This window comes from Oryzias latipes, chromosome 23 (genome assembly GCF_002234675.1).
Source record: "Oryzias latipes chromosome 23, ASM223467v1".
Taxonomy (NCBI): domain Eukaryota; kingdom Metazoa; phylum Chordata; class Actinopteri; order Beloniformes; family Adrianichthyidae; genus Oryzias; species Oryzias latipes.
Window position 1 is genome coordinate 22534133 of NC_019881.2, and position 23954 is coordinate 22558086.

At 47.3% G+C, this 23954-nt stretch overlaps 1 protein-coding gene and 1 long non-coding RNA gene across 3 annotated transcripts; one reads left to right on the top strand and one right to left on the bottom strand.

Annotated features, from left to right (window-relative positions):
• Window positions 1–2158: 2158 nt before the first annotated feature.
• Window positions 2159–13750, bottom strand: cpm (carboxypeptidase M). Of its 2 annotated transcripts, XM_004083291.4 has the most exons (10): window positions 13628–13750; window positions 11477–11653; window positions 10538–10635; window positions 5055–5227; window positions 4058–4154; window positions 3831–3936; window positions 3585–3755; window positions 3216–3368; window positions 2993–3141; window positions 2159–2901 (listed from the first exon to the last, which is right to left on the bottom strand). In XM_004083291.4, exons 2-10 carry the CDS (start codon window positions 11637–11639, stop codon window positions 2644–2646), a joined length of 1368 nt encoding a protein of 455 aa, XP_004083339.1. In that variant the 5' UTR covers window positions 11640–11653; window positions 13628–13750; the 3' UTR covers window positions 2159–2643. The 2 variants fall into 2 exon arrangements, with proteins under 2 accessions (XP_004083339.1, XP_023808220.1); XM_023952452.1 differs by lacking the exons at window positions 11477–11653; window positions 13628–13750 and adding an exon at window positions 11276–11379.
• LOC111946940 lies at window positions 11388–12647 on the top strand. The gene is made up of 2 exons (XR_002872784.1): window positions 11388–11504; window positions 12088–12647. It is a non-coding gene; the product is annotated as an uncharacterized LOC111946940 (long non-coding RNA).
• Window positions 13751–23954: the final 10204 nt, after the last annotated feature.

Sequence of the window (23954 nt, forward strand, 5' to 3'; positions counted from 1 at the left end):
CTCTGTACAGTTTCTGCTTTTGAACACAACAACCTGCCTGAGTGACGGATGGAACACATTTTCACTGTCAGAACTTCCCAGAGATCAAAGTACAAATGAATCTGTAGTAACCCTTGTGCTATCCTAGGCCCTTTATCGTTGGGAGTGGGGTCATCTAGACCCACTAGACAGTGCGCTGAACCTTTTTTCTTCAATGATTTGTGATCTTCACTGGTGTCCATGGATTATATGAAATCGTTCCACCTTTATCCACCTTTGTCATGGTAGGGAGAACACGTCAATGGAAGGGGGGGGGGGTCATCTAAGATAGCACAATAATAAGATGACTGCCCAGACGTCTGGAGATGCAGATTTTCAAGCTTAACCCTTGTGCTATCTTAGATTCCAACCCAAGTGGATAAGTGGATTCTAATGATGATTCCTCACAAAAACATTTCTGAGTCTTCCTCTAAAAACCTGCTCTCTGAGCACCAGCCCCTTCCAATCCACAACAATGAGGGGCTTCTCACATTGTGACATCATAACGTGAGGAACCGCCTCTTCTAGGATTTTTTAACAGTATATTGTTGGCTCAAGCTGAACAAAATGATATGAAATATGATGCGACCATATTAGGAATGTGGGCGTGGTTATCAAAAACCTTCGCTGCCAAGGATATCAAAAAGATGTACGTCTGCTGATTCTTCTAAAACTTACGTTACAAGATACAACGGAAAAAAAGTGTTGTTTTTTCATGAATTTGTCACTCTGGATCCACATGGATTCTCCACCGTTTCATTCATGTGCTCCAATTATTACAGGCGCTGCAGAAAAACAGGGAAAAGTGCCGATCAAACAACATTTGCACAAACTTGACGTAATGATGTGGATTCTGAGGAACGGCTGCAGATGGAAGCTTAGAACGTCGTAACAGCTGAACTCTGGCCGACCCCGCCAGTCACTGAGTAACTGGATGAGAAATAGATAAATGATGATGGAAATGATGCCCCCACCCCACAGGAACGGGGCAAAGTGGACACATTTCCATTCCCAGGTGACAAGACCAACGAGTCTGTGGGGGGAACGTCTGGCAGAAAAATGGAAGAACTTTCACAAAAATGTTTCCTCAAATCTTGTTTTGGCCTCAAAAACCAGGAGAGAAGAAGAGTTCTGTTTCCAAACCAAAGACTCCTCAGTTTTAAGTCCTAAATCTAAAAAAAAAAAAACATTTCCTTTGAGGGTCACTGGTTATGTTTCCACCAACGAGGATAAAAACAGTAAAAAAATAAAAACGCAGCATTTAAGGCACCATAGAAGGCAGGAGATACAAATACATAAAAACATAAACGGAGGCTCGGTTTAAACTTAATAAAAGGAAAGTCGGATTATTTTTGACCTGTTTAGTCAGAAAAAGGAGCGGACGGTTTTCCCTGAAGTGGAAAATTCAGATTGAAATCTACAAGCTGAAGCATTCTGGGAAAAAAGGCTATTTATAATGAATCCTTCCTGGTTGAATATTTCTAGTGTTAGATCAGTGTTTTTCAACCTTTTTTGAGCCACAGCACACTTTAACCTTGATAACACCAGCATTCAAAAACATAAGGGAGAAACTCTATAGTCTGTATTGATCTACAGTCCCTCCACAATCTCATACATTTTTATGATAATTGTGGCAGAAAAAGCTGGAAGCTGCAGCAGTTTTTTCTAAAAGATGTAATAAAAGTTAAGTTAGAAGATTTAAAAACTGTTTGATCTGTGTTCGTTCTGGTTTCAAGACGTCAAAGGAAGACTCATTGTGCGCTGAGACGCTGTCACTTAAACCTAATGCATTATGGGAGATGTAGTGACGGCAGACAGACTCTCTTCTCTGAGCTTCATGGTTTTGTTCACTTGTTCCACGGTCTGACACCGGATTCTGTGGAAAGCTACACCGCTAAAGATGAGCTTTAGCTGGTATTTTTGGTGGAACTGAGAGACTTTATGAGCAGAATCAGAACAAGGAAGTGAAGACTTTAACCACTTCTGATTGGTCAGACTGATGACGTGTAATTACGCCCCCAAGAATGATTGGTGGACACAGTTAAAGGGGCGGGACTTTTTCAAAAACAGCTATGGCTAAATCACGGTACCGTCATTCTTATCAAAATGTCTTTAATTTAATCAAATAAACAGAAAAAAGTATTTTCATATTCCTAACTACTCAGTGTTTTATCAGGGTCTGTTTGGATGAAGACAGAGCATTTTCCATGCAGAGCATGGAAAATGTTTTTAGATCAGTGAAAATGGGTAATTTCCCATACCACACTGTTTGAAAAACACTGTTAGCCTACCGATGCTCCGGAGTGAAGTTCAAAGTCAGAAGTCATTCAGGTAACTTTAAATTTAACCGTAACAGAAAATGTTTTCAATCAACTCAACATTATTTTCACTAAAATGTAGGAAAAGGCTTAAATTGGATTCACTGAGGTATTTCTCTCTTTTTCTTTCTTTATAATCTCTTTGCTCCTAAACCAGATTTCTTGGCATGAAGAAGCCGGACTGCAGTCTTCATGAGCCAGAAACGACCTGGTCGGATCGGGTCGGGTCAGGTCTTCATTTTGGAGTTTGGCTCATTGTTCAAAGACCAACTCCCCGCTGGAAGTCCCATGTAAACCCAGGAGGCCGTCATTCAATCACCCATCCACCTAGCACTGCCAGGCCGATCCCCACGGCGTGCCTGATCCACGAGGGCCTGGATGTGGCTCCGCCCCCTTCCAGGTTGACTGCATGACTATAGCCAGGCGTGGGGCAGGTTTGTATGTAGGCTGTTGTGATGGCAGACGTGCGGCGTAACCTGAAATGGTGCGTCATGGCGGAGTATTTGTCTGGGCCGTACGGGATGCTGAGCGTCTCGGTCAGAACCTCGTGACCCGGGTACGTCACCTGTGAAGGAGATCGGCAGCAGCGGTCTGAACTCCTTTGAGCAGCATTTGTCAGAAAAGCTTCAGGTGGAGAGAAGAAGAAACGCTCTTACGGTGAAGGTGTAGTTTCCAGGGAGCAGCAGCCTGTAGTATTCCCCATGTGAGTTGGTCCTAAACGGACAAACGTTCTTACGACCTTTGACCTCCACCAAAGCGTTCTGCACCGCCACCCCAGACCCGTCGTACACGACGCCCTTGACTCCTGGGTGACATTAGAGCCGAACGTGAGAAAATGGGCGGGCGGCGCGTGAAACGGCGGCACAGGCGAGCGCTCACCCAGGTGCACCTGGCGGACGTACGCCAGCAGGGCGTCCGTGTTGTCGCTCCACAGCGCTTCCAGCTGGTCGGCCGGAGGAAACTTGCAGCAGGACAGCTCCAGGGTCACCTCCAGACACTGCGCCCACACGTAGTTGTAGTCCTGCATCCCGCCTGGAGAGACAGTCACCGTCATGGAGGAGGCTCACAAAGTGGCCCCTTGTGCTATCTTGAGGGGTCCAGATGACCCAAGGGGTCATCTGGACCCCTCAAGATAGCACAAGGGGGTCTGACTTGCTCATGGGGTCTGACTGCAGGACCCCATGCTGGTAGTGTCTGGGATTTGAACCCCTGACCAAAGGGCTGGCGGACAGCGCTTTCTGGAATCACCTGCCAGAGGATACCAGTGGTATCCGTTGGTGATGCCGTCCGGGAACGCCCTGCTGCCCTGGCAGATGTTCCCACGATGCATTGAGGCATGACTGTAGGAGTACTCTTTGGACAGGTGGACAAACACGTCGTCGTCCGGCGTGAGGCTGGCCCCGCCCATCTGCATGCTACCTGGGGAGTGTTTTTACAGACATCTGACATGATTGATCCTCTGCCTTACGTGAAGGCCATGAACCCTCTCTTTACCTTGGTTGCTGTTGTCATAGGCGTAACTCGCCACCAAAGCTCCGCCGTGAAGGTTCGCAGAAAGAACGAAGGTCTCGTTCCTCAGCCAGCCCATCACAGCTCTCACCTGCAGAGTCAAGCAGCGACACGCTGAGCCTGCACCCGGCGCCACCGTGCCGACCGCCACGTCCTGCGACACCGATGATCGTCTTCAGCAGGAGAAGGGCGTGGACGGTCACATGACCTACCTCTGCTTCTCTTTGACCCTCGCTCTGCTGTTGCCTTTGGGGATCAGAGAAGACATCAGGGAAGTTCCTGTTGAGATCCACGCCGTTGTGGTTGAACCTAAAGACAGACACGAACCAATGAAAAGCCCCACAACCTTAAGATGCCCTAATGTGAACATATGATGCCTGTTGCTATGGTGACGCGCCATGAAGGATGTCACAAAAACACAAGGAAGTTTAACTTAGATGTTAAACTTGGATCATTTGATCTTTTTAACCGTTTGATGTCATTATGATTTTTGTTGGTCGTTACTGCAGTCAAACTCTCTTAATCTGAGCTGCTGATTGACAGATTATAAAGTCTAATCTGGTTTATGGGGATTATTCTGCTCTCTGAACAGACTGAAGAATCAGTAGAAACCTCTGAGGTTCCTGTCTGGAGCTGGAATCTCCGACCACAGAAGCTCAAATGTTTTCACGTCTGTCCACCTTTAACGCTTTCAGACAAACGCCTCCTTAAAAGGGCGGGAAAGAGGCGACCTACAGCAGACCACACACACACCCTCAATGTGACCCCAAACTCAACCCGGCGCCGTCACCGAGGCGAGTTCCCCAAACGGCCGTGTGACCCGGCGCTCACGCCGACACAGAACAGACCCTGAAGGCCGCGGCTGATGTGACGCGTGTGGATTCCTGCTAATCAGACTGTTTGGGGCGTCGACGACTTCAGGAGCCAAACAGTGGCGTTCAGCGGCTCGTTAAACCTCATTTGTTTGAATGACTAATGATGTTTATTTTGGAAGGGGAGCGTTCAGCCCCCACCCTGTTTCATCAAAAGGTTCACTAATGAAAAACAAAGTCCTTCACGTTTCTACCAAACCAACGACAGGATGGAGACGTACGTCCTGCCGAGTCCAAATGAATGTGACGTTCCCCAAAAAGACGTGTGTGTGTGTGCACGTCTGTGTGCACGTGTATGTGCCTGCATGTGTGCGTCTGTGTGTGTGTGTTTGTGTACCTCCCCTGACTGTACTGGCAGTCCGTGTCGGCGTCGTCGAAGCCGTCGGGGTTCATGGAGGGCAGGATGTGGATGCGGGTGCTCCTCAGGAGCTGCAGCGCCGACGCCTCCTCGTTCCGGTAACCCTGAACCAGGTGGTCGATCAGATGCAGCAGCAGCTCCCGGCCCAGAACCTGAGCTCAGCAGACACAAACAGAACCTTTAAGGCGGGGCACCTGCAGCAAACGCCAAACCCAATCTCAGGAATCCGCTCAGAACACACATCTGTGGGTTTGGCTCACATTTCTATTCAAACTTTGTCCACAGAAATCTTTGAAATGGAGAAAATCTTTATTGGAACCAGAGTTTGTTTACATGAAACGATAAAGTCTGCATGGATCTGTGACAAAAACCCCAGAAGAACGGCTGGGTGCCATCTGCCCCCACGCTGCCCCCTCCTCACCTAATCTGCACTGTCAGAGCAGCTGCTACTTGCCCCTCACTCTCCCCGTTTGCCCCTGCCACCCTGGTCAGAGCTGCACATGACTAATTCATAACAAACCAAAAACAGTTTCCTCTCGGTCTCATCTCCATGGCAACCCTTTCATCTTTTGGTGGTCTGGTGGTGACTAACAGGCCGACGTCTTTTAAAGCAAAATCGACTGCATTTCATTTTTAGATTTACTTAACAACCGGTTTTTGCTGTTAATCACAGTCCTAATATTTTCCTGTCGTGTCATTTTTAGTTCAGCTTCAACTCACGTATAAAATGTTCACAAAACAAATGAAAAATGACCAGCTCGCCACGCAAACGCCATTCCAACCTTTTCAAACTTCCAAATCAACATCAAGGCTGCGTCTCAATGATCCTCGAGGAGTTCAGAGGCGAAAGATTGAAACCCGGGGAAGAGTTTGGATTTGTAAAAGAAACTATGGGTGTTTTTTCTTTTCTTTAAGAAAACTCCAAACTCTTCTTGGGGTCAAAGGTCAATGACACTTCTGTTTCATTGACCTTCAGCCGGTGGGGGGTGTAGGAACTTTTGTGAAAATAGCTCAAAAATACAATTCCTTTTCCCATAATGTAGAAAAATGCAAAAATTGGCGACACTTTCCCACAAAATGGGCGCCAAGCCATAGGTCCTATGTCCATCCCATAATAATTTCAAAACTTCCTTTGGATATGTGGTTTGGATTCCTTAGTGAATTCTGAAAAATTATCTTCGAGCCCCATAACTTCCTTTTTTTGTTGGCTTCTCCCGCTCTTGACTGACTGACGGCTTTTATGCCGGAGGGGCGGCGTGCCCTTTCCTGATGGAAACAGAGGGGGAGGAAGTGATGTCGTAAGTCAGCGAGGAGGGGGGGGGGGGGGGCAATGAAACCCAGAGGCGAGTGGGGGCTGTTTTCACTGGGAGGGGCAACCAACCAACTCTGTGAATGAACAGAAGATCCAGGAATGAAAAGGGGAGAAGGGTGGGAACGTTGGAAAAGGTGTGCAGAGGCAAAACACACACACACACACAAGTCAGGGCTAGCTGCACCTCCGGTCTTCGTCCAAACTCTGCTGCTGTCACACAGGAGAACCAACAGTCCTGCTGACGATCGTCTGTAGAACCTGAACCTCAGAGCTTCTCTCTAAAATGCTCCTTCAGCTCAGACTTCATTACAGTTTTTCTCAGTCGCTTTAGTGCAATTCTCAGATCAGAATGAAATTCCCCAAACTTTTTGTTCAATCTTCACATCATGATGTCACTTGTGCACATCATATAAGCAGTTTCTCACTTCTTTGAACAAGTTGCAATTGCTTTGGTACATCCATGCAAATGATTATGTACAATTCTCTGCTCTTTGCTACATTATCAATTGTTTATGTCATGTTGATCAAATGTATTATATAGTTCACTGTGCAATAGTCTTACTCCTCAAAACACCTAGTCATTAGTTCATCGTATAAGTCATTAACTGCAAAATGGTTGACCAAGTTGTCATAATGTGACAAACATATTTCGCTGCATTGCAAGAGAGGATATTCGCTGTGATGTGGATGAGAATTTGTGTCCTAACATACAGGAACGACAAGAGGTGTAGGAAGACCACACCAATTCCTACTGCACTGCCTGGACTGTTGGACAGAATATTGTCCTATCTTTTTTCCCCTTTGTGTTACTGTTTGCAGTGGGTTTTTTCTATGTTGGTATGAAATGGTCTGTCAACAAATTACAATATGAACAATAAAAGTCTAAATGTGAATCTTGTCCAGTCTCTTGCAATCAAACAAAAAAGAGGTAACTTCCATTTTACAATAATTGTCATCCAAACTTTAGCCATAGTTTCCATCAGAACCTCCCTCTAAAGTACACAGTTATATTGACAACATGACTTAGTCATTTGACTGTCTTGTTCGTAGACAATGACACAAAGACTTGACATTCTGATGGGGCTGACATGTTCAATGACATAAAGACTTAGTTTGGAGAGATGAACTAAAGATTTTGAGCAAGTTACAGGCTTTTGCAAGAAATCCACAGTGTTTTGCTGTTTGCACGAATTGTTTGGAGAAATGCACACACGTATTTGCAAACTTCAATTCTGATCTGAGGATTGTACTAAAGTGACTGAGAAAAGCTGTAATCCCACTAACTCCACTAACTTCCACCTTTTTCCTCCTTAAACCTGCAAACACAGCTGAAGACCAGACTTCAGAGTCTAATCTGAAGACGATGGACCTCCTCTTCCTCCTCTACAGAAGAACCTGCATCGCCGCGTGACGTCAGTGAATCCGACTGTCGTTCTCCAGAATTCTCTAGTATTAACTGAGGTCAATAAAAAGATCTGCAAACGCTTTCAGAAGCCCATGGTTTTTTTTTACCATCAGCTTTGGGTTTTGAGGGGAGGACTGGTTGTCACGGAAACCACGGAAAATGTGAGAAGGTTGAAAAACCCTGAGGTCTCCTTGGAGCCCCCCCCCCCTCTGAAAGGGCAGATTTTGTGTACAGTGGACTGTTGAGCGTGTGGTTAGAACACTAACCGTGGTTTCACTGTAACCGCGGTGACAAAGGAACGCCCCGCAGCAGTTTATCCACGCATTCAGTCTGTTTGACACGCTGACACACCAAACCTTTTCATAGAAGGTTCTGGTTTCTTCTTCTTCTCATGTTCACCCTTTATCACATCCGGATGGTGTCTGTGTGCTCTGGGGTTTTCTGGGCTCATGGGGGGGGGGTGCAGCGGCATCTTAAGGTGAGTACAGGTGTGTCCACCTTAAGGGAGGTCATGAAAACAGGACGTACCATTGTCGTATGTGTGGTTAAAGTCCCACTATTTGTTCTCCCAATTTGACCCATTTCCTGGGGGGGGGGGGGGGGGGGGGGGGGGGGGGGGCAGTGAGCTGCAGCCACAGCCGTGTTTGGGAAACATTTGGTGGTTTAACCCCCCCCCCCCCCCATAATGCTGAGTGTCAAGCAGGGAGGCTTTGGATCCCATTTTCAGAGTCTTTGGTTTGAACTCACAACCTTCCAGTCCCAGGGCGGACACTCTACCACAAGGCCACTGAGCTGGTTGGTGTGTGGTTGGCGTATCCTGAAGTACCGTACTCATGAAGCCACGTTCACAGCCCCCTCGGTAATGCACCCTAAAGCGGCCACTTCAAACCAAAGGTCTCAGTAAAAAAGATGGAGAAACGTTTTCTCTCCAGGTTCACAGAGCCGTCTGTGATTGACATTTTGTGCGGCCCACCTGCGTGCTCCGTACAGGTTTCACCATTTTCCGCCCGCATGTACCTGTGAGGACAGTTGGGACTAAAGCTACGATACTGAGGAGAAGAAATGAAGCTGCAGCTTCTGCTGAAACAAAGATTTCAATGAAAGCTTTCAACCCGCTGCATGTTCCAGTAAAAATAGAAGCGCATGCACGTATGCACGTACGCGCACACGAACGCACACACGCACACCGTTCTCAGAGAAAAGCTCTTTTCTGGACGTTTCCGTTGCGCCGACACACTCCACTGACTCTGTTTGCCGTGTGTGTCCAGGCAGGACTGGCCTCTGAAAAGGACGCGGTCACTCGCATACCCACATAAACACACCATCAGCATCGCCACGGTAACCCGACTCTGCTCAGGCGTCTCCCCGAGATTCAGTTTCACTCTTTAAAAAGACTGAGGAGACTTTCCGCATCGAGTTGCTCATGAACTGCGGCGGCTGGAAGGCGTCACTGGAGTCCGCCGCATCCACCCTGACGTTATCTCTGACCCCAGAGTCACGCTTTAGTGTCCCTAATTGTTCATTGTAGTTCATGGTAGTGGGCGGGGCCTCTTTTTTCCAAAGAAAGCAGAAGGTCTGAAGGTAGAGAGTCAGTTCTGTTGGACTCTTGGGTTCTGGATTTGGGAACGTTGTGACAAAACTTGGTTTCTTCTTTGTCTCCTAAATTCAACAGCTTTATGGTTTCTGTGTAGAACAGAGCAGCTGTTGAGAGAATCAGCTGCTTCAGACACAAACCAACAACAAGGTTTGTTTGTGTCAGGAAGGTTTGGGCCTCGGCTCCTTCCAGTAAACCCATCGCCCCCCCCACATGGAATCATTTACAACAACGGAGCGGCCGGCACGGTTAGCGCTTCACTTCTTTAAAGCTTCGAGGAGGAAAGAGTCCTAAAGAAGACGTTCCACATCCGTGAGCAGCCCAACATCTTCACACAAAAGAAACAGGATCTCTGCTGCTGAAATAGTTCAGCGCCTTGGATATTTCAGGAAAACTAAAGCGTGATCATGGTAGAGAGTGATGGCTGACACACTGGTTGGATGAGGAGGAGCTTCTAATATTCCATTAAAAGCAGATATTTGTCTCTGCAGTCTCACTAACATCAAGGATCCCCCAGAGCTGCTCATTCCTGGAGATCTACCACCCTGACCAGATCTCCAAGCCCTGCTGGTTTACACCTGACTAGTTCAATCAGATGTCCCACATTCTGGTCCAGGTGATCAGCAGTAAGCAAAGCTGAAGGAGCGGGAAAACAAGCAGGGTGGCGGTTGGTGACTTGAAAATCAGGCTGACTGACTCTGCATTGAGGACTTAAAAAACAAATATCATTTGCATAATAATTTGGAACACGCTGTATGTTCTGTATGTTTGCATGGAACATGCAACTGCATGCATGACTGAGCACAGGAGGAAGTTTCCTTCAGCCGCCCAGATTCTTAAAAGACCAGCAAACAGGAAGTTGTGACAGGCTGGGTCCTTTCATAACAAAAGCCCACAAAGATGAAGGTTTACCTGCTGAGCGATGAAGAGCGCGAGGGATTTCTCCGTCAGTGAATTCTTTAAGCTTTTCCTTTGGTTTGATCCGGTTCTAATGTTGACTCGGGTCATTGTGTAGACCTGAATGAGGCGGACCACCTCAGTCTGCTCACTGACAGCATCGACTCCTGCAGGTCTCTGTAGTCCTGCTTCCTGTCTACGCGATGGTGCACGTGTGTGTGTGTGCGTGTGTGTGTGTGTGTGCGCTCATTCACCTCATTTCCATGCATGTTGGCCACATATTTGAACTCCGGGATCCCCACGACGTGTCGCTGAGGGTTGACGCCCAGAGCCAGCACCCACAGCTGCTGTCCTGGAGGACACAGTGAGCCTCGTCAACAAAAGCTGTGGATCGTCTCCTTTCTTTCACCTGCAGGGGGCGGAGCCAAACTTCTACACTCCAACGGCTTTCAGGGCTTTGAATGCAGCTGTGATTTTCTATAAGGAAGTCGTCACACCGAGCGAACAGGATGAGACTTTTACAAACATCTTTAGGACACATTTAAAGAACCGAGAACCAAAGTCGCAGAACTTCAGATCCTGCTGTTGAGACAGAAACGAGTTCACGTCTGCAGACAGCAGCTGATTGGACGGTTCTTTGCCAAACAGATGGAGCCAGAAGACGGAGACCAAAGAACGCAGGAGTCTTCCTGCAGGACAATCAGCTGACGGAGCCGAGCGCTTCCTGCTGCCAACGCCACAAACACGTCGCACCTGCAGTCCCAGAGTCCTTTGCTGCTCGCGGTTTCAGTCAAAATCAACGAGTGACGACAACCTGTAGACCGACTAAACCTCTGCAGGTCTGCACAGGTCTGTGACACACACAGAAACACAAACGCACACACACACTTGGCACCAGACCAGCTGGTGTCCTGGATTAACTCAGATTAGGGAGGGGTGTGTGTGTGTGTGTGTGTGTGTGCGTGCGTGCATGTGATTGTGATTAAACAAACCTCCTCCTTCAGGTCCGTGGCTACGGCGACACCCGCAGTCGGTGTTGTGGTTACTATGGCAACCTCACACCTCTGTCTGCTTTGTGAAGGTTTGTTTGTTTTTCGACTTCAAAACAAAAAGTAAAAGTCCGTCGCAGCACAGAAGAAAAAAAGTCTCCGCCCCCCCCTCCGGTTTCATCATGTGACATCACAGCGATTTACCTCTGACGGACGTGCCGATGCTGTACAGGTGAGTAATGTTGGGGTTGGACCTGCTGGTTTGTATCAGGTACTGCTCAATCTCACTGTTGTCATGGTAACGGAACTCCAGAGCCCAGATGGGGTCAAGGAGGAGAAACGAGGTGAAGAGGAGGAGTGATGACATCCTTGTGGATGAAGCTTGAGGAGAAAGAAGAAAAAAAAGAGACAAAAACAGGAGATGAGATCTCCAGAATGTTCCTGACAGACCCAAACGGTTCTGAGATCCCAGGTTCTGCCGAAAAACTGTTTCCCACCTTCATCTTCTCTGTATTTTGCTCAGATTTGGTTTTCCTGCATCACTCAAACAACAAAAACCACAGTTCTCCTCAAACACTGAGCACTTTATGAAGCTCAGGAACACAAACGCTGATGAAAACCAGAGAGAAGACGAACAGGAAACGATGAAGGCTTTCCTGGGGGGGGGGGGGGGGGGGGGGTGTCACATCTTACTTTCTACAGCAGAAACTGACGGCAGTGACTAAACAGAGGACCAAACATTTTGATAAAACTGGAACAGAACATCCCAGAACAAACAAAAATGAGGATCTGACAGTTCTGTTTTCTTCTTTCAGGAAGCACAGAGCGATGCTCACAAACAGAAGCAGCGATGCTCAGAGTCCCACCTGTGTGACTCTCACCTGAGAACCAAGATCCACACAAGGATGTGACCGTTAAAGACATGAAAACGAAAAACGGTTTTCAGCTCAAAGTCCATGGTTCTCCCTGGAAATAAGCGACTGTGTCTCATCAGGACCGGCTGACGTCCCAACAGCTCAGTGTGAGCGTGTCAGTTTGGCGGCGCCCCAGGGATGACTCAGCAGAGGAACAGTAACAGAACGTCAGGTGACAGAAGAGAACCGGCTGTTCTGAAAACTCCTCCTCCTCCTCCTCAGCTCTGTTCTTCCTCGTTACTGACGGTTAAAAAACTCATTTCAATGGAAGTCAGTTCCTATGGATCCAGGTTAAAGACACACCTGTACTCAGTTATTTAAAGCCTGTTTTTAATGCTTTTTAAGTTTACATTTATACATAAACTCCTTTCTTGTTTCTTTTAGATGTTTTTCTTAACCCGTTTTACGTAAAGAACTTTGAATTGTTTACACATTAAATGCCTCCATGGCAGATTTAAATCAGTGTTCTGTGTTTCATTCACTGGTTTTTCAAAAAGTAAGGTCATAATTTCCTGTAAAACATCAGAAAAGGAGCCTAGTTTGTCTGGATGTGTTCTGCTTTTCTGCCAGGAGGTCAGATTCAGAGTTTATGTTTACAGTTTCATCAAACCGTCAGAGTCTGGATTGGCTGAGCGCTCCGTCGTTCTGTTGACAGGAACCTGTATTTGAGGAATTTCCACCCGTGAGCGACGCTGTAATTGCGGCGGTCTGCAGGAATGCTGCCGGAGGTTAGGAGAGGGTTATCATCAACCAGCGGTGCGGCTGCAGGTCGCTTAGTGAATGAGCTGAACTCTGCTGTTGTCAGCAGTGCAGCTGAGACTCCAGGCTCTCCTGTTTCTGGATGTCCTCTGTGTGTCCGACAATGGATCCAAACGACTTTGAGACGTTTAAAGTCCAATAAAAAGTGACTTGAAGGGCATAAAAACAGGAACTAAAGCCTGATTTTTGGTTAAATACTGTTAATGATCATTAACATGTGTCACCAGGAGCATATCAATAAAGTTAATTTAGCTTTTTTTTTAACAGGTAGAATAAAGTTAAGCTAATGTTTCTCAGTTTGCTGCCTTCAGTTTAAAAAAGGAAAACTTGAATTTTTTACACATTAATAAATCTTCTGCATCAATTAACTTAAATATATAAATCAACTTATTAAAATGTAGTTTGTCGAAATGTGTTTATTTTCTGTAAAAACTTAATGTGGAGTTGAGAAATGGAATGATTTAAAATAAATTATGTTAGTCTAAAAGTAAAACAATAGCTAACTATCTAATATGTATTTTGGGGGATAAATAAAACGCTAAAAACAACCTTTTAAATGTGACATAAATATAACAGGTCTGTTTAAACTTAAGTCGGTGATGTGGAGGCTTCGTTAGCTCGCGACGCCGCAAACACATAAAAAAAAAGCAGCGGAAGCGCGTGGAGACGCGCGCTCTCTTACCGGAGGGCTCCGTGCCGTGTCCCCGCCGCGCTCAGCCTCTCTGGCCGACCTGGAGCTCAGGAGCCGCCGGTTAAAGACGAGCCGGCGTCTGCGCGCGGCGTCTGTCAGTGGGCGTTCCTTAGTCACAGGGGGGTCATCCTCCGTTTGACCGGCAGGGGCGGTGCTAGGAGGAGCTCTACTGTTTGTGGAGCCCGCGCGCAGGCGGCCGTCACAGGTTTGTGAATGAAACAGGGCGCCCATTCATGCTAACGCTGTTTGTGTTAGCTAGTTAACGTTCAAGATTACGTTCCTCTAGTTTCACTGAGGAACTTTTCAGGAGAATTTATACATTATTTTTTAAATAAGACAATAAAATAAAACAATCCGGTGTTTTTACACGTCACCGGAGCTCACTTGGCTAATGCGGACAGTACTTAGTGCTACATTTGACACCCTGGAACTTTAAATGTACAGAATAGCAGCTTACTGCTTTTATCTCTTGTTTATAATCCTTTTTTTTCCTTTGTTCTTCTGGCACATTTTGTTACTCATTTTTCCATCTGTCTACTTTAAAGTTGACTCGACTTTGTACAATGATCCTGTATATCTTCAATAAAGATTTTTTGGGGAAAAAACAAACGGTACTTATTGAACTTTTGCCGATATTAGCTTTAAAAAAACTTTATATAAAACCATTTAGATGACAAAAGAGTTTGGACCAATAGAAACACTAAAACAATCAATTCTGTTATTCTTTTTAACTTCATCACTTTGAAGAGACACTTAAAGACTTTATTTGAAGTCTCTTGAACATTTGAAAATACATTTCGCAATTTAAAATTCTATGTTAAAAATTAAAATTCAATATAATTTTGAAAAATAAAGAAATTAAGTAAAATAAAAATCAATTGTGTTTTGGGTTTTTGATGTCATGATTCAAATGACAATGCATTTTATAACTTACAATAAAATATTTAAAAAATGACATTTCAATACACGGTTTGCTTTAAATTCCGTTTAGTTTAAAGTAACTTAAAATCTAATGCATTCTAAAATGCAAAACTGTTTCTATGTCATTTCAAATGAAAAGGCAAAACAGCGCCCCCCGGTGCATTATAATAGCATCGCGCTTTATGTGCCAAAATTCAAATAGACATGCAAACTGTCAGACTCTCATCAGGGCGGGGCCTAACACCTCCCTAAATGTGAGATCCCACTACTAAATGTATTTTCACATCCAGCATATCCAAGCCTCAATTGCATATTTAATGGTCAATTGAGAATTTCATATTGGGAGCCGGTTTAGCTCGTGCTGGTTTGCGGCGCCTTCCGTCCATGAAACCAGGGTTTGACTCTGGGTTGCTCCCTGTTCCTTTCTCTACTTCTGTGCCGGTCCCAAGCCCGGTTGCTTTGAGAAGGTTGCGTCAGGAAGGGCATCCGGCGTAAAACATTGCCAAGTTTACCATGTGACTTGTTCGCTATGGCAACCCCTGATGGGAAAAGCCGAAAGAGAAATAAGAAGAATTGAGAATTTCATATTACTTTAATTTATGGCTCAAAGAAGCTTCCATATCAGACAGGAGATAAACATATTTCAGAATAAAAGACCCCCAAAAATGTATTTTTCTAAGTAGAAGTTTCCACACATTTAGAAGTAAAATTAACTCAAGTTAGACGACCTTATTTGATTTGATTTCTGTAGTCTAAATCTACACCATCAGTTCTCTGATGGGTTCAAGTCTTCAAATTAGCTGTTATATGATATATTTATACTGATATTTATTTTCTCATATAAAAAATTAACAGAACAAATTTCCTTTTTTAAATAAAACATTCCGCTTGTTTTTGTTTAAGTTCTCCAGTTGAGGATGTGCTGGTGCAAACTTACATTGATAATTATTGTTTATTTTTATCCAATGAGTTCCAAATTATGCAAAGAAATAAAAAATATTTTAAAAAAATGGGCCTGCCTTCGTGAGGGGACTGTATGTGGAGTTTGGTCGCCACCTAGTGGCTGCAGCACTCAACTGCAACAACAGCTAAATGAGAAAAAGTTTATTTTATCTATGAATTTACTCTTTTAAACTGTTAAAGACACAGTTGTTTCTTCAGGAGTGATCATCACCGCCGCTCCTCTGCTGTTGAGAAACTCTCAGGTCATTTTTGTTTCCACATCCGATGACGATTTAAGACACTTAGACCTGTTTGAAGACGTTCCTGTGAAAGTGGGATGATGCTCGCCGTTAGGCTACATCAGACATCTGTTATTTGCCTCGAAACTTCAAGTTTGCGTTTTCATAAAGCCCTTTCAGACTCATCAAACAGAAAAAATGAGCCTGTCTGAGTAACAGACGTCAGAATGTGAACCAACCTTCATGTGTTCTCACTGTAGAACCCCGGCACAGGTTCTTTCCTGACAGACCCGGCTCCAATGATGGTTCAGAACAGGATTTGGCTCACCACCCACTTTTCAGACCCCCCTTCGCAGGGCTGGAATGCTGCATATTTGCTTTTAAGGCAGTGGGCGGGGCTAATTGGCCACATGTAGAAGGTGAAAACAAACACTTTGGACTGTGGACCAGCTCACAAACACGCTGAAGAATCTACAAGATTCCCGGTACCAGAAACCTGCGGCTCAGCGGTCGACTCCAATGGAGATTCTAGATTTGGTTCTAGGTGATTGCTGCATATTCGGTCCCATGTAGGAACCCTAACGGGTCCCCAAAGCTTCTTCTAGAGTTGGAACGTGGTTAAGGGGTCACAGAATGACTGGCAGAGGTTTGAGCGACACGCCTTCCATCTTCTGGAGTTTCAAGACAGATCAAGGGCATCTCTTCTCCAGTTCCAGCCGGGTCTCCATCAGCAGCTGCAGGACAAACCCAGTCATCGGTGGCAAAGAACCGGAAAACCGCCGGTACGATGTCCCCTGAGGCGGGCCTAGCTTATTTACTGATATTATTTTACATTTTAAGAATTGTTGACAGACCTCTAGGGGGCCTGTTTTTTTGCAGTGTGGATGTTTCCTTTGGAACCAGCGTGGTTACCATGACGACGGCAGCATTACTAGGACGTGGGTCTGAGCGGCAGGTGAAGTTCTCCCGTTTGGGGGGCACAGGCAGCAGCGGAGCTGCTCCGGATTTGGCGCTGAGGTAATAATGTGGGAGTAATTGCAGCTCCTGGGGGGGGGGGGGGGGGTGCAGAGCTGGATGACTGACAGCTTATTTAATCAGACACGGTCAAGAAGATGAGGAGAGCGGTTCAGGAACAGGAAGTTAATGAAGCTGGAGGGATGAGCGGCAGGTCCAACGGCGCCGCTGCGCTCGTCTGTCTCCCCGTAATTGAAACCTCGCCGCTGCTGACTCGGCTGTTTTCTGGAGAGAGAAGAAGAAAGCTCTGCGATGTAGCTTCAAGCTAAGCGACAGTCTCATTAATGTGATACACAGTTTGGACAATAGTCTGGAGACGCTGACAATGACACCGACACCGACTTTAATGACTCTTTAAGAGAGACTTGGTTCAACTTTAGAGCTTCTCCTCCTCAAGTCTGTTCCTTTGGATTAAGGTGTGTGTGTGTGTGTGTGTGGGGGGGGGTGTCTTTGTGTGGAGCAGGTATGATATGGACCTGAAGAACAGCTCCTATAGTGTCAAGTCTCCAGTCCTCAAGTCTGGATCAGGTGTTCCCACTTTGATGTGACTCCCTGTGACTAGTCACCTGTAAGAAATGTGTGGAAAGAAACTTACGGACCCATGAAAATGGTGTTTTTAACATGTTCCTGTGGCATTTTTCTGACGATGGAGGACATATTTAAAGAAGCATTTGAGTATTTCTTTATCTAAATTGTTGTGAATCAGACAAAGAAATGCAGTTTGAAATAGAAGATGCACTCGGCCACGAGTTCCCTGCTATGAACTCTCAGCGACGGGGAGGGGAAACTGCAGAAACTATGTTCTAGAAAACTAACTGATTATTTCCAGTTTTTTTTTCCCCTACACCTATCCCTGCATTCTGCCACCAGGGGTCCTCGGCAGACTTGTGCTGACCTGTGACCTGCCCCAGACTGCCCCCTGAGGTGGTGCTGCCCCTCCTGGAGTCACCTTTCAGGAGTGCTTACGCTCTCTTACGAAGCTGACGGAAGCGAGCCGGTCCTGCTGAGTCATGCTTCTGCAGAGATAAGTGCGGCTCGGTGAGAGTATGTTTCTGTCACAGGGGAATATTTGTGTTGCTAAGCAGGAAAATGATGAGTTGGGAGAAGACAGAAAGTTAATCTGCTTGAGATAAGACGCGTTGGGCTTGGGATGAAATCTGAAAGCATATTTCCATAATTTGCTGCACATCAGAAGCAGCATTTAGTTTGGATGCGGCGCTCCTGGCCTCAGAAACATTTCCATAATCCATCCAGTGTGTGCAGAATTCCTCCCCATAGTTCTGCAGACTGCAGCTGATGTCAGGCTGATAATGTTTTACTGTTTGTGTTTGTTTCTCCTCCTGAACGGATGCATTTTCATCAAGGAGGAGACTTTTCTGCTCCTGCATTTAACTTGGATCGATTTTAAAAACACGTCAAGCAGATTCATCAGCAAAAAAAAAAACCTCTGATGATAAAGAACAAGTCAGAATTATTTACTATCATGGGCTATCATGATAGTAAATATATATATACTATCATTTCTCCTTTGGGAGATTAATAAAGTTTATAATCTATCTATCTATCTATCTATCTATCTATCTATCTATCTATCTATCTATCTATCTATCTATCTATCTATCTATCTATCTATCTATCTATCTATCTATCTATCTATCTATCTATCTATCTATCTATCTATCGTTGCAGTTTTTACTGAAAGCTGGAGGAAAACAGCATCATGAAACACTAACATGACCTTGACAAAATACCACTAAGCATTATGGGTAACCATTTTTCAGGAGGAAAGTCCAGTACCCTGGAAATTTCCCAGAAGTCTCTGCAAAAAAACGGTGTTCCTCAAAGCTCACTGCTTGGCAGAACTTTTGGTCAGAACTTTGTCTAAACACCTTTAAAATGACAAAAAGTCCAAATCTGCAGCTAATCCATTTCAAAACTCTTCACAGAATTTACTACACTGGACAGAGGATGTTCAAGATGGGTCTCAGTAACTCAGACATTTGTCAGCACTGTGACAGTAATCTACCTGACAATTACATGCATGCACTATGGTTCTGCACGCCTGTCCAGGCTCTCTGGCAGCAGGTATGTGCCGATCTATCAGTCTGGCTTAAGGTTTCAATCACAGCTTCACCGTCACTTTGTGTGCTTGGTGACATGAGTGCCATCGATGTAGAAGGAGGATTAGCATCTATCATTTTCATAACTCTTTGCATTGCTAAAAAAACTATTTTAATAAATTGGAAAAGCAAGAAAAATATAAATATAAGTCAACACAGAAATCTGCTGCTTGATCATATCAGCTTGGAAAAAATGTCAGCCCAAAGTTCAAGTAACTTCGAAAGAATTCGGTCTCTCTGGTCTCCCATAGCTAACTCCGTGACTTAGGGGGTGGGGGGGGGCATGGTCGTCGCTGCTCCTTGCCCTTCTGCCGTGGGCCGGGGGTCGGGGCCTCCGGTGCCTGGCGGGGGTTGTTGGGGGCTCCGTTGGTCGGGGGATCGGGTCCGGCGCCTGGGTGGGGCGGGCTGGGGCGCTGCGTGGTCCTTTGGGCTTGGGTGTGGGGGTGCGTGGTGGGGGGGTGGGGTGGTGGCCTGGCTTGGGGGGGTGGTCCCTTTGCCTGTGCTGGGGGGGGTCGGCGGGGGGCGCTGCTCGGGGGGGGGGGGGGCAGCGGCGCTGGATGGGCTTCCCATCTACGCCTGGGGCTGGGATCGGCCCTTCCCTGGCTCTGGGGCGGGACGGGACAACCCTCTTGGGGCCCCCGGTCGCTCTGGGTGTCCTCCGCTTCGGCTGCGGGGTCTGGGGGGGGGGTGGGGTGGGGGATCTTGTCGGCCCTGACCTGTGGGGGGGCATTCTGGGGGAGGGGGGGGGGTCCACTATTGGTACGGGGCAGGGGGGGTTGACGGGTCGGGGTCTCCGCTGAGGCCATCGGCGGTTTCCCCGGCCGGTTGGCTGCCTCGGTCCCGTCGAGGCCTGACCAGAGCTCTTCTAGGGCCGGCGTTTGGGGGTGGGGGCCTGGGCTTGCTCCGGGGGGGGGGGCGGCGCTTTCTGTCTCCTCTCTCTCTGTGTGTGGGGGGGTGGTGCTGGGCCTGGGGTGTCGGCGCCTCCGGGTGTGGGGCCCCTGGGCTGGGTGGGCCTGGCCCCCTTGCTGGGGGGGGGGCGGGGGACAGCTGTTTGACCACCGGGGGACAGTCTATCAGCTGTCCCCAACTTAGCCCCTTCCTCATATAACCTCATAATAGGGTGAGGGGGTGGGGGGCTTAGCCTGCGATGAGTCTTGGGGGGGGGGTTTACTAGGCAGTGGCCCCCCTCCTATGGTTGCCGTATGGAGTGGGCCCCCCCTCTTTCGGTTTTATTTGCACCTTAGACATGTAGGGCCCTTGGTAGGGGGGGTGCTTGGACATCACTGCCAGCAAGCAGCGGATGTCCTCCTAGCACCCTACCCGCCAATTTTAACCGCACCTTAGACATTCAGGGCCCCTTGGTGGGGAGGGTGAGGGGACGTCACTGTGAGTAATCAGGAGATGTCCCCTTAGTGCCCTACCCGCCAATTTTAACTGCACCCCCCTTAGTACACACACCCCTCCCCCCTCAATATATACATCCCAACATAAACACACACACATGCACACACACACCATCTCAAACACACATACACGCACACACAATTTGCAAGGAAGGTGGGACCTGGGTCCATCTGTCCCCTGCCTCTTCCCTGGTGGGGGGTGCGGGCCCCCCTTTGCAACGGCGGCCGTGTCCCCGGGGTGCCGGCTTCCTGGGCCCGGCGGTGCTCTCTCCGCGCGGTGGGGGAGTTCACATTACATCTGAGCCGGGGGTGTCTGGTCCCTGGGGGGTGGGTCCTGGTCGTTGCCCCTGAGCGCTGGGCCCCGCCAAATTTCCAACTGTGGCCGAGCCTGGTCGGGCCATATTTATAACACCCCTTGTGGGCCCTCTTTTTTTCCCCGGGGTTCCCCCCTCCTGGGCGGGGGCGGCGGGCCCCCTGCCTCGCTCCTCCCTGGACCAACCGTGGGCCGGGCGGATGGCTGCCTGGAGTGCGGAGCGGGTCTCCCTTGGGGGGTCCTGGCTCGTACTTGGGGTTGGGGTGGGGGGATGCCCGGAACTCCTGGGTGGTGGTGGGGTGCTCGTTTGGGGCTGTGGGCGTCCTTCTCCGGTGGGGCTCTGCGTTGGGTTCTCCCGGCGCGGCGGGGGGGCTGCTCTCCTGGTTGGGCTGGGGCAGCGCTCTCTTTCCCTCCGTGCTTCCCTGCTCTCTGGCTCTGGGGGCCTTGCGGCGGCCCTGCTGGCCCTGGCCTGGGTGGCGGGCTTGGTCGCCCGGGCGGCGGTTGTTCCCTGCCGGTTCCCGTGTGGCGTTGGGGGGATTCCGGCTGCCGCTGCTGCTGCGGTGGGGGTCTTGGGGTGGGGATGGCTGGGCACTCTCCCTCCTTCTTTTCACGTTCCACCATCCATTTTAGAAGAACATAAAACCTCACCTGAGCACTGGTGTTAGCTCACCTTTGCACTAATAGCTTGCATGACTGAATGACTGAAATATTTCACACTAGTTGGTTATCAGGCATAAGTATGCGTGTGAACACTATCTGGTTTGTGTACATGTCGACAGGTGGACATTTTTGCAGCTAGCAAAAATGTGTGTGTGGACGGGCCCCGCCCTTTTTGTACTGCATTTGAACCTTACCATAATGATTAACAACCAGTAAACTTGTTGCTTTATGCTGCTTCATGGTCTTATCCCCCTTCCCCTCCTATTATCACCCCCTACCCCCCCCTCTCTCTAGCGTCCCTCTCTCTTCTTCCCCTCTTTCCTTTTCCGTCCGGTCCAACACCAAAGATTTTCAGACATGATTGAAATTAATAAAGTTTGGCCTCAATTACAAAAGGGGTTTATTCAGACATACCTTTGGTTTGTCAGAAGATTAATAACCCCTCTTGTTAAAGCAAAATATGTCCAACACAAGAGGCCCTCAGCTCTCGTCTGTCTGCCCAGCTGTTGGACAGGACAAGTTAAAAAAAAAAAAAAAAAGCTCACTGCTTGGCAAATATAGACCACAATGCATTGCATCTGAAAAATGTGACATTTTCAAAAACATGTTTAAATGGACTTTTTATGTCATTCAAGTTTCCTCATCAGAACACAGTGGATTCATGAACAATCTCTGTATAATGTTCACATTTATCAGCTTTTTACTTTAGAAAAATGTCATATTTGGCGTTTCAAAACATTAATAAATTAGTGATGAGGAACTGGATATTCTCGCACTCTGCTGTCTTTTAGGGAGAGAATTCTACGGTGGCCCTGATGAGACAAATGTTCTCATTAGAGTGGCTCTTTAACCCTTTGCCTGCCTGCTCCACCAGGACAGGACATTTAGAAAACATATTATTACAAACATGAATTGTGTTTTTACTCTCTTAAGGCGTTAATATGACTTTAACTGATGTTACCTTGGTTGGTTAAAGGTTTAAGAGGGATTTGCTGATGTCATTTGCACTTCAGGGCCACCGTAGAATTCAGACATCACCATAGATTAACCATAAAGTGACTCACACTACAGCTTTGTGTCTGAAATGATTCCCCTTTTGACAGAAACGTCAATTTGGTTTGACCTGGGTTCAGATCTTGCAGCAAAGTGGTCCAGACCTCCTTTTCCGAGGCGTTCCCAGGCGACGCTTTATAAGAACTGGAGCGCCTGAGTGTGACGTCATCCACAGGAAACGGTTCACTTCCTGCTCCAACCAAATGAAGTCAATCCAGTCGCCATATTTTTTTGATACGGACACCACCATGTCGAACTTTGGGTTCACTCGCTTTCAGACAGTTCCAGAGCGTCTGCACATCCAAACCAGCAACGCTCCATCTGTGACAGGAAATGACGACGCTTTCTTCATTTCCTGGTTATTCTTCCTCACAGAACCTCAGTCCTGTGGACCTCGGACCGCTCTTTGACCACGATTATCCTCAATCACCAAACAGATTTCCGTTTCCAGGAGATTCCAGTCGATAACAGCGGAAATTACAGAGGAGGAGAGAAGCTGGAACCATTCTGTCCGAGAGAAGCTCGGCTCCTCCAGGAGCAGAAACATCAAGCTGTTAATAAGAGGCTGGATGATCCGAGCTGCTGCTGTTTGTGCAGCTGACAGAGACTTCTGCACGATTGACTTTGGATCTTTATCTCCAGGCAGCAGAGGATGAGGAGGGTTTTTGTCTGCAGGATTCAGATCAGGTGAATCTTCAGCGCTCAGATCATGAGGATCAAAGCTGCTCTGCATTGAAGCTTCAGTACGTTTGAGCTCGTTCTGAATGACTTTACAGCTGATTTTGGTGAAGGAAATCTAGCAAAAACCAGCTTTTCCTCCATGTTTGATCCCACGTTTTCAGGAATGCCTCTGTTCTGAGCGGGAAGGTCTGCAGGCAGAACCGGGTTTGGGTCGGGGCGGCTGAGTCCGTCATCGACGCTGCAGATCTGAGTGAAACTTTGCTGCATGAGTGTTCAGACACGTTCATGCGGTTCAAATCCTAAAACCCACACAGACTAACGTTCCCCGCGGTGTAATCCACACTGCGGAGAATCCCGCCGCGGCTGCGTTCTCCTCACACTCTGTGAGCTCTGGGTTCAAGTCGGTCCGATTTGTTCTGCCAGTCGAAAAGCTTTGCTTCTACTTTCTCTCAGCATCCGAAGCTTCATGTCAAGTTATAATCCTGTCAGCCTCCAAAACCTGAACCGCCACAAACACAAATGATGAAAGAACCTGACTACGAGGGCGTTGCCGTGGCAACACGCTGCACACCGGCTGCCTCAGTTCCCTCCGGCAAAGCGGATGAGGATCATTTGTCTAAAGAGCAGAGAAATGGGATTAAAAAGTTTTTCAAAAAAAAAAAAAAAAAGCTTCTTACCTGAAAGTGGGGAATGAAAGATCCTGACAAAAGACGTTCAAATCCAGCTGAGGTGAAGAGGACACAGATGTCAACCCAGGCGCGCACGGGGAGTTCAGAAACTTCCTAAAGAGCTGCAGGTTTCTGCTTCAGGTCACTTTGAAGAAAAAGCATCGCTGTTACGCTCACAAACAACAAAACTTCATCTCTAAGAACAAAAAGAAGAGAAGAGATGCTGATCTAGTATGATGCTGCCGCATGCAGAAGTCTACTGACGTTCTGTCAAAGAAACTGGTTTAAGAGAATCACAAATGCA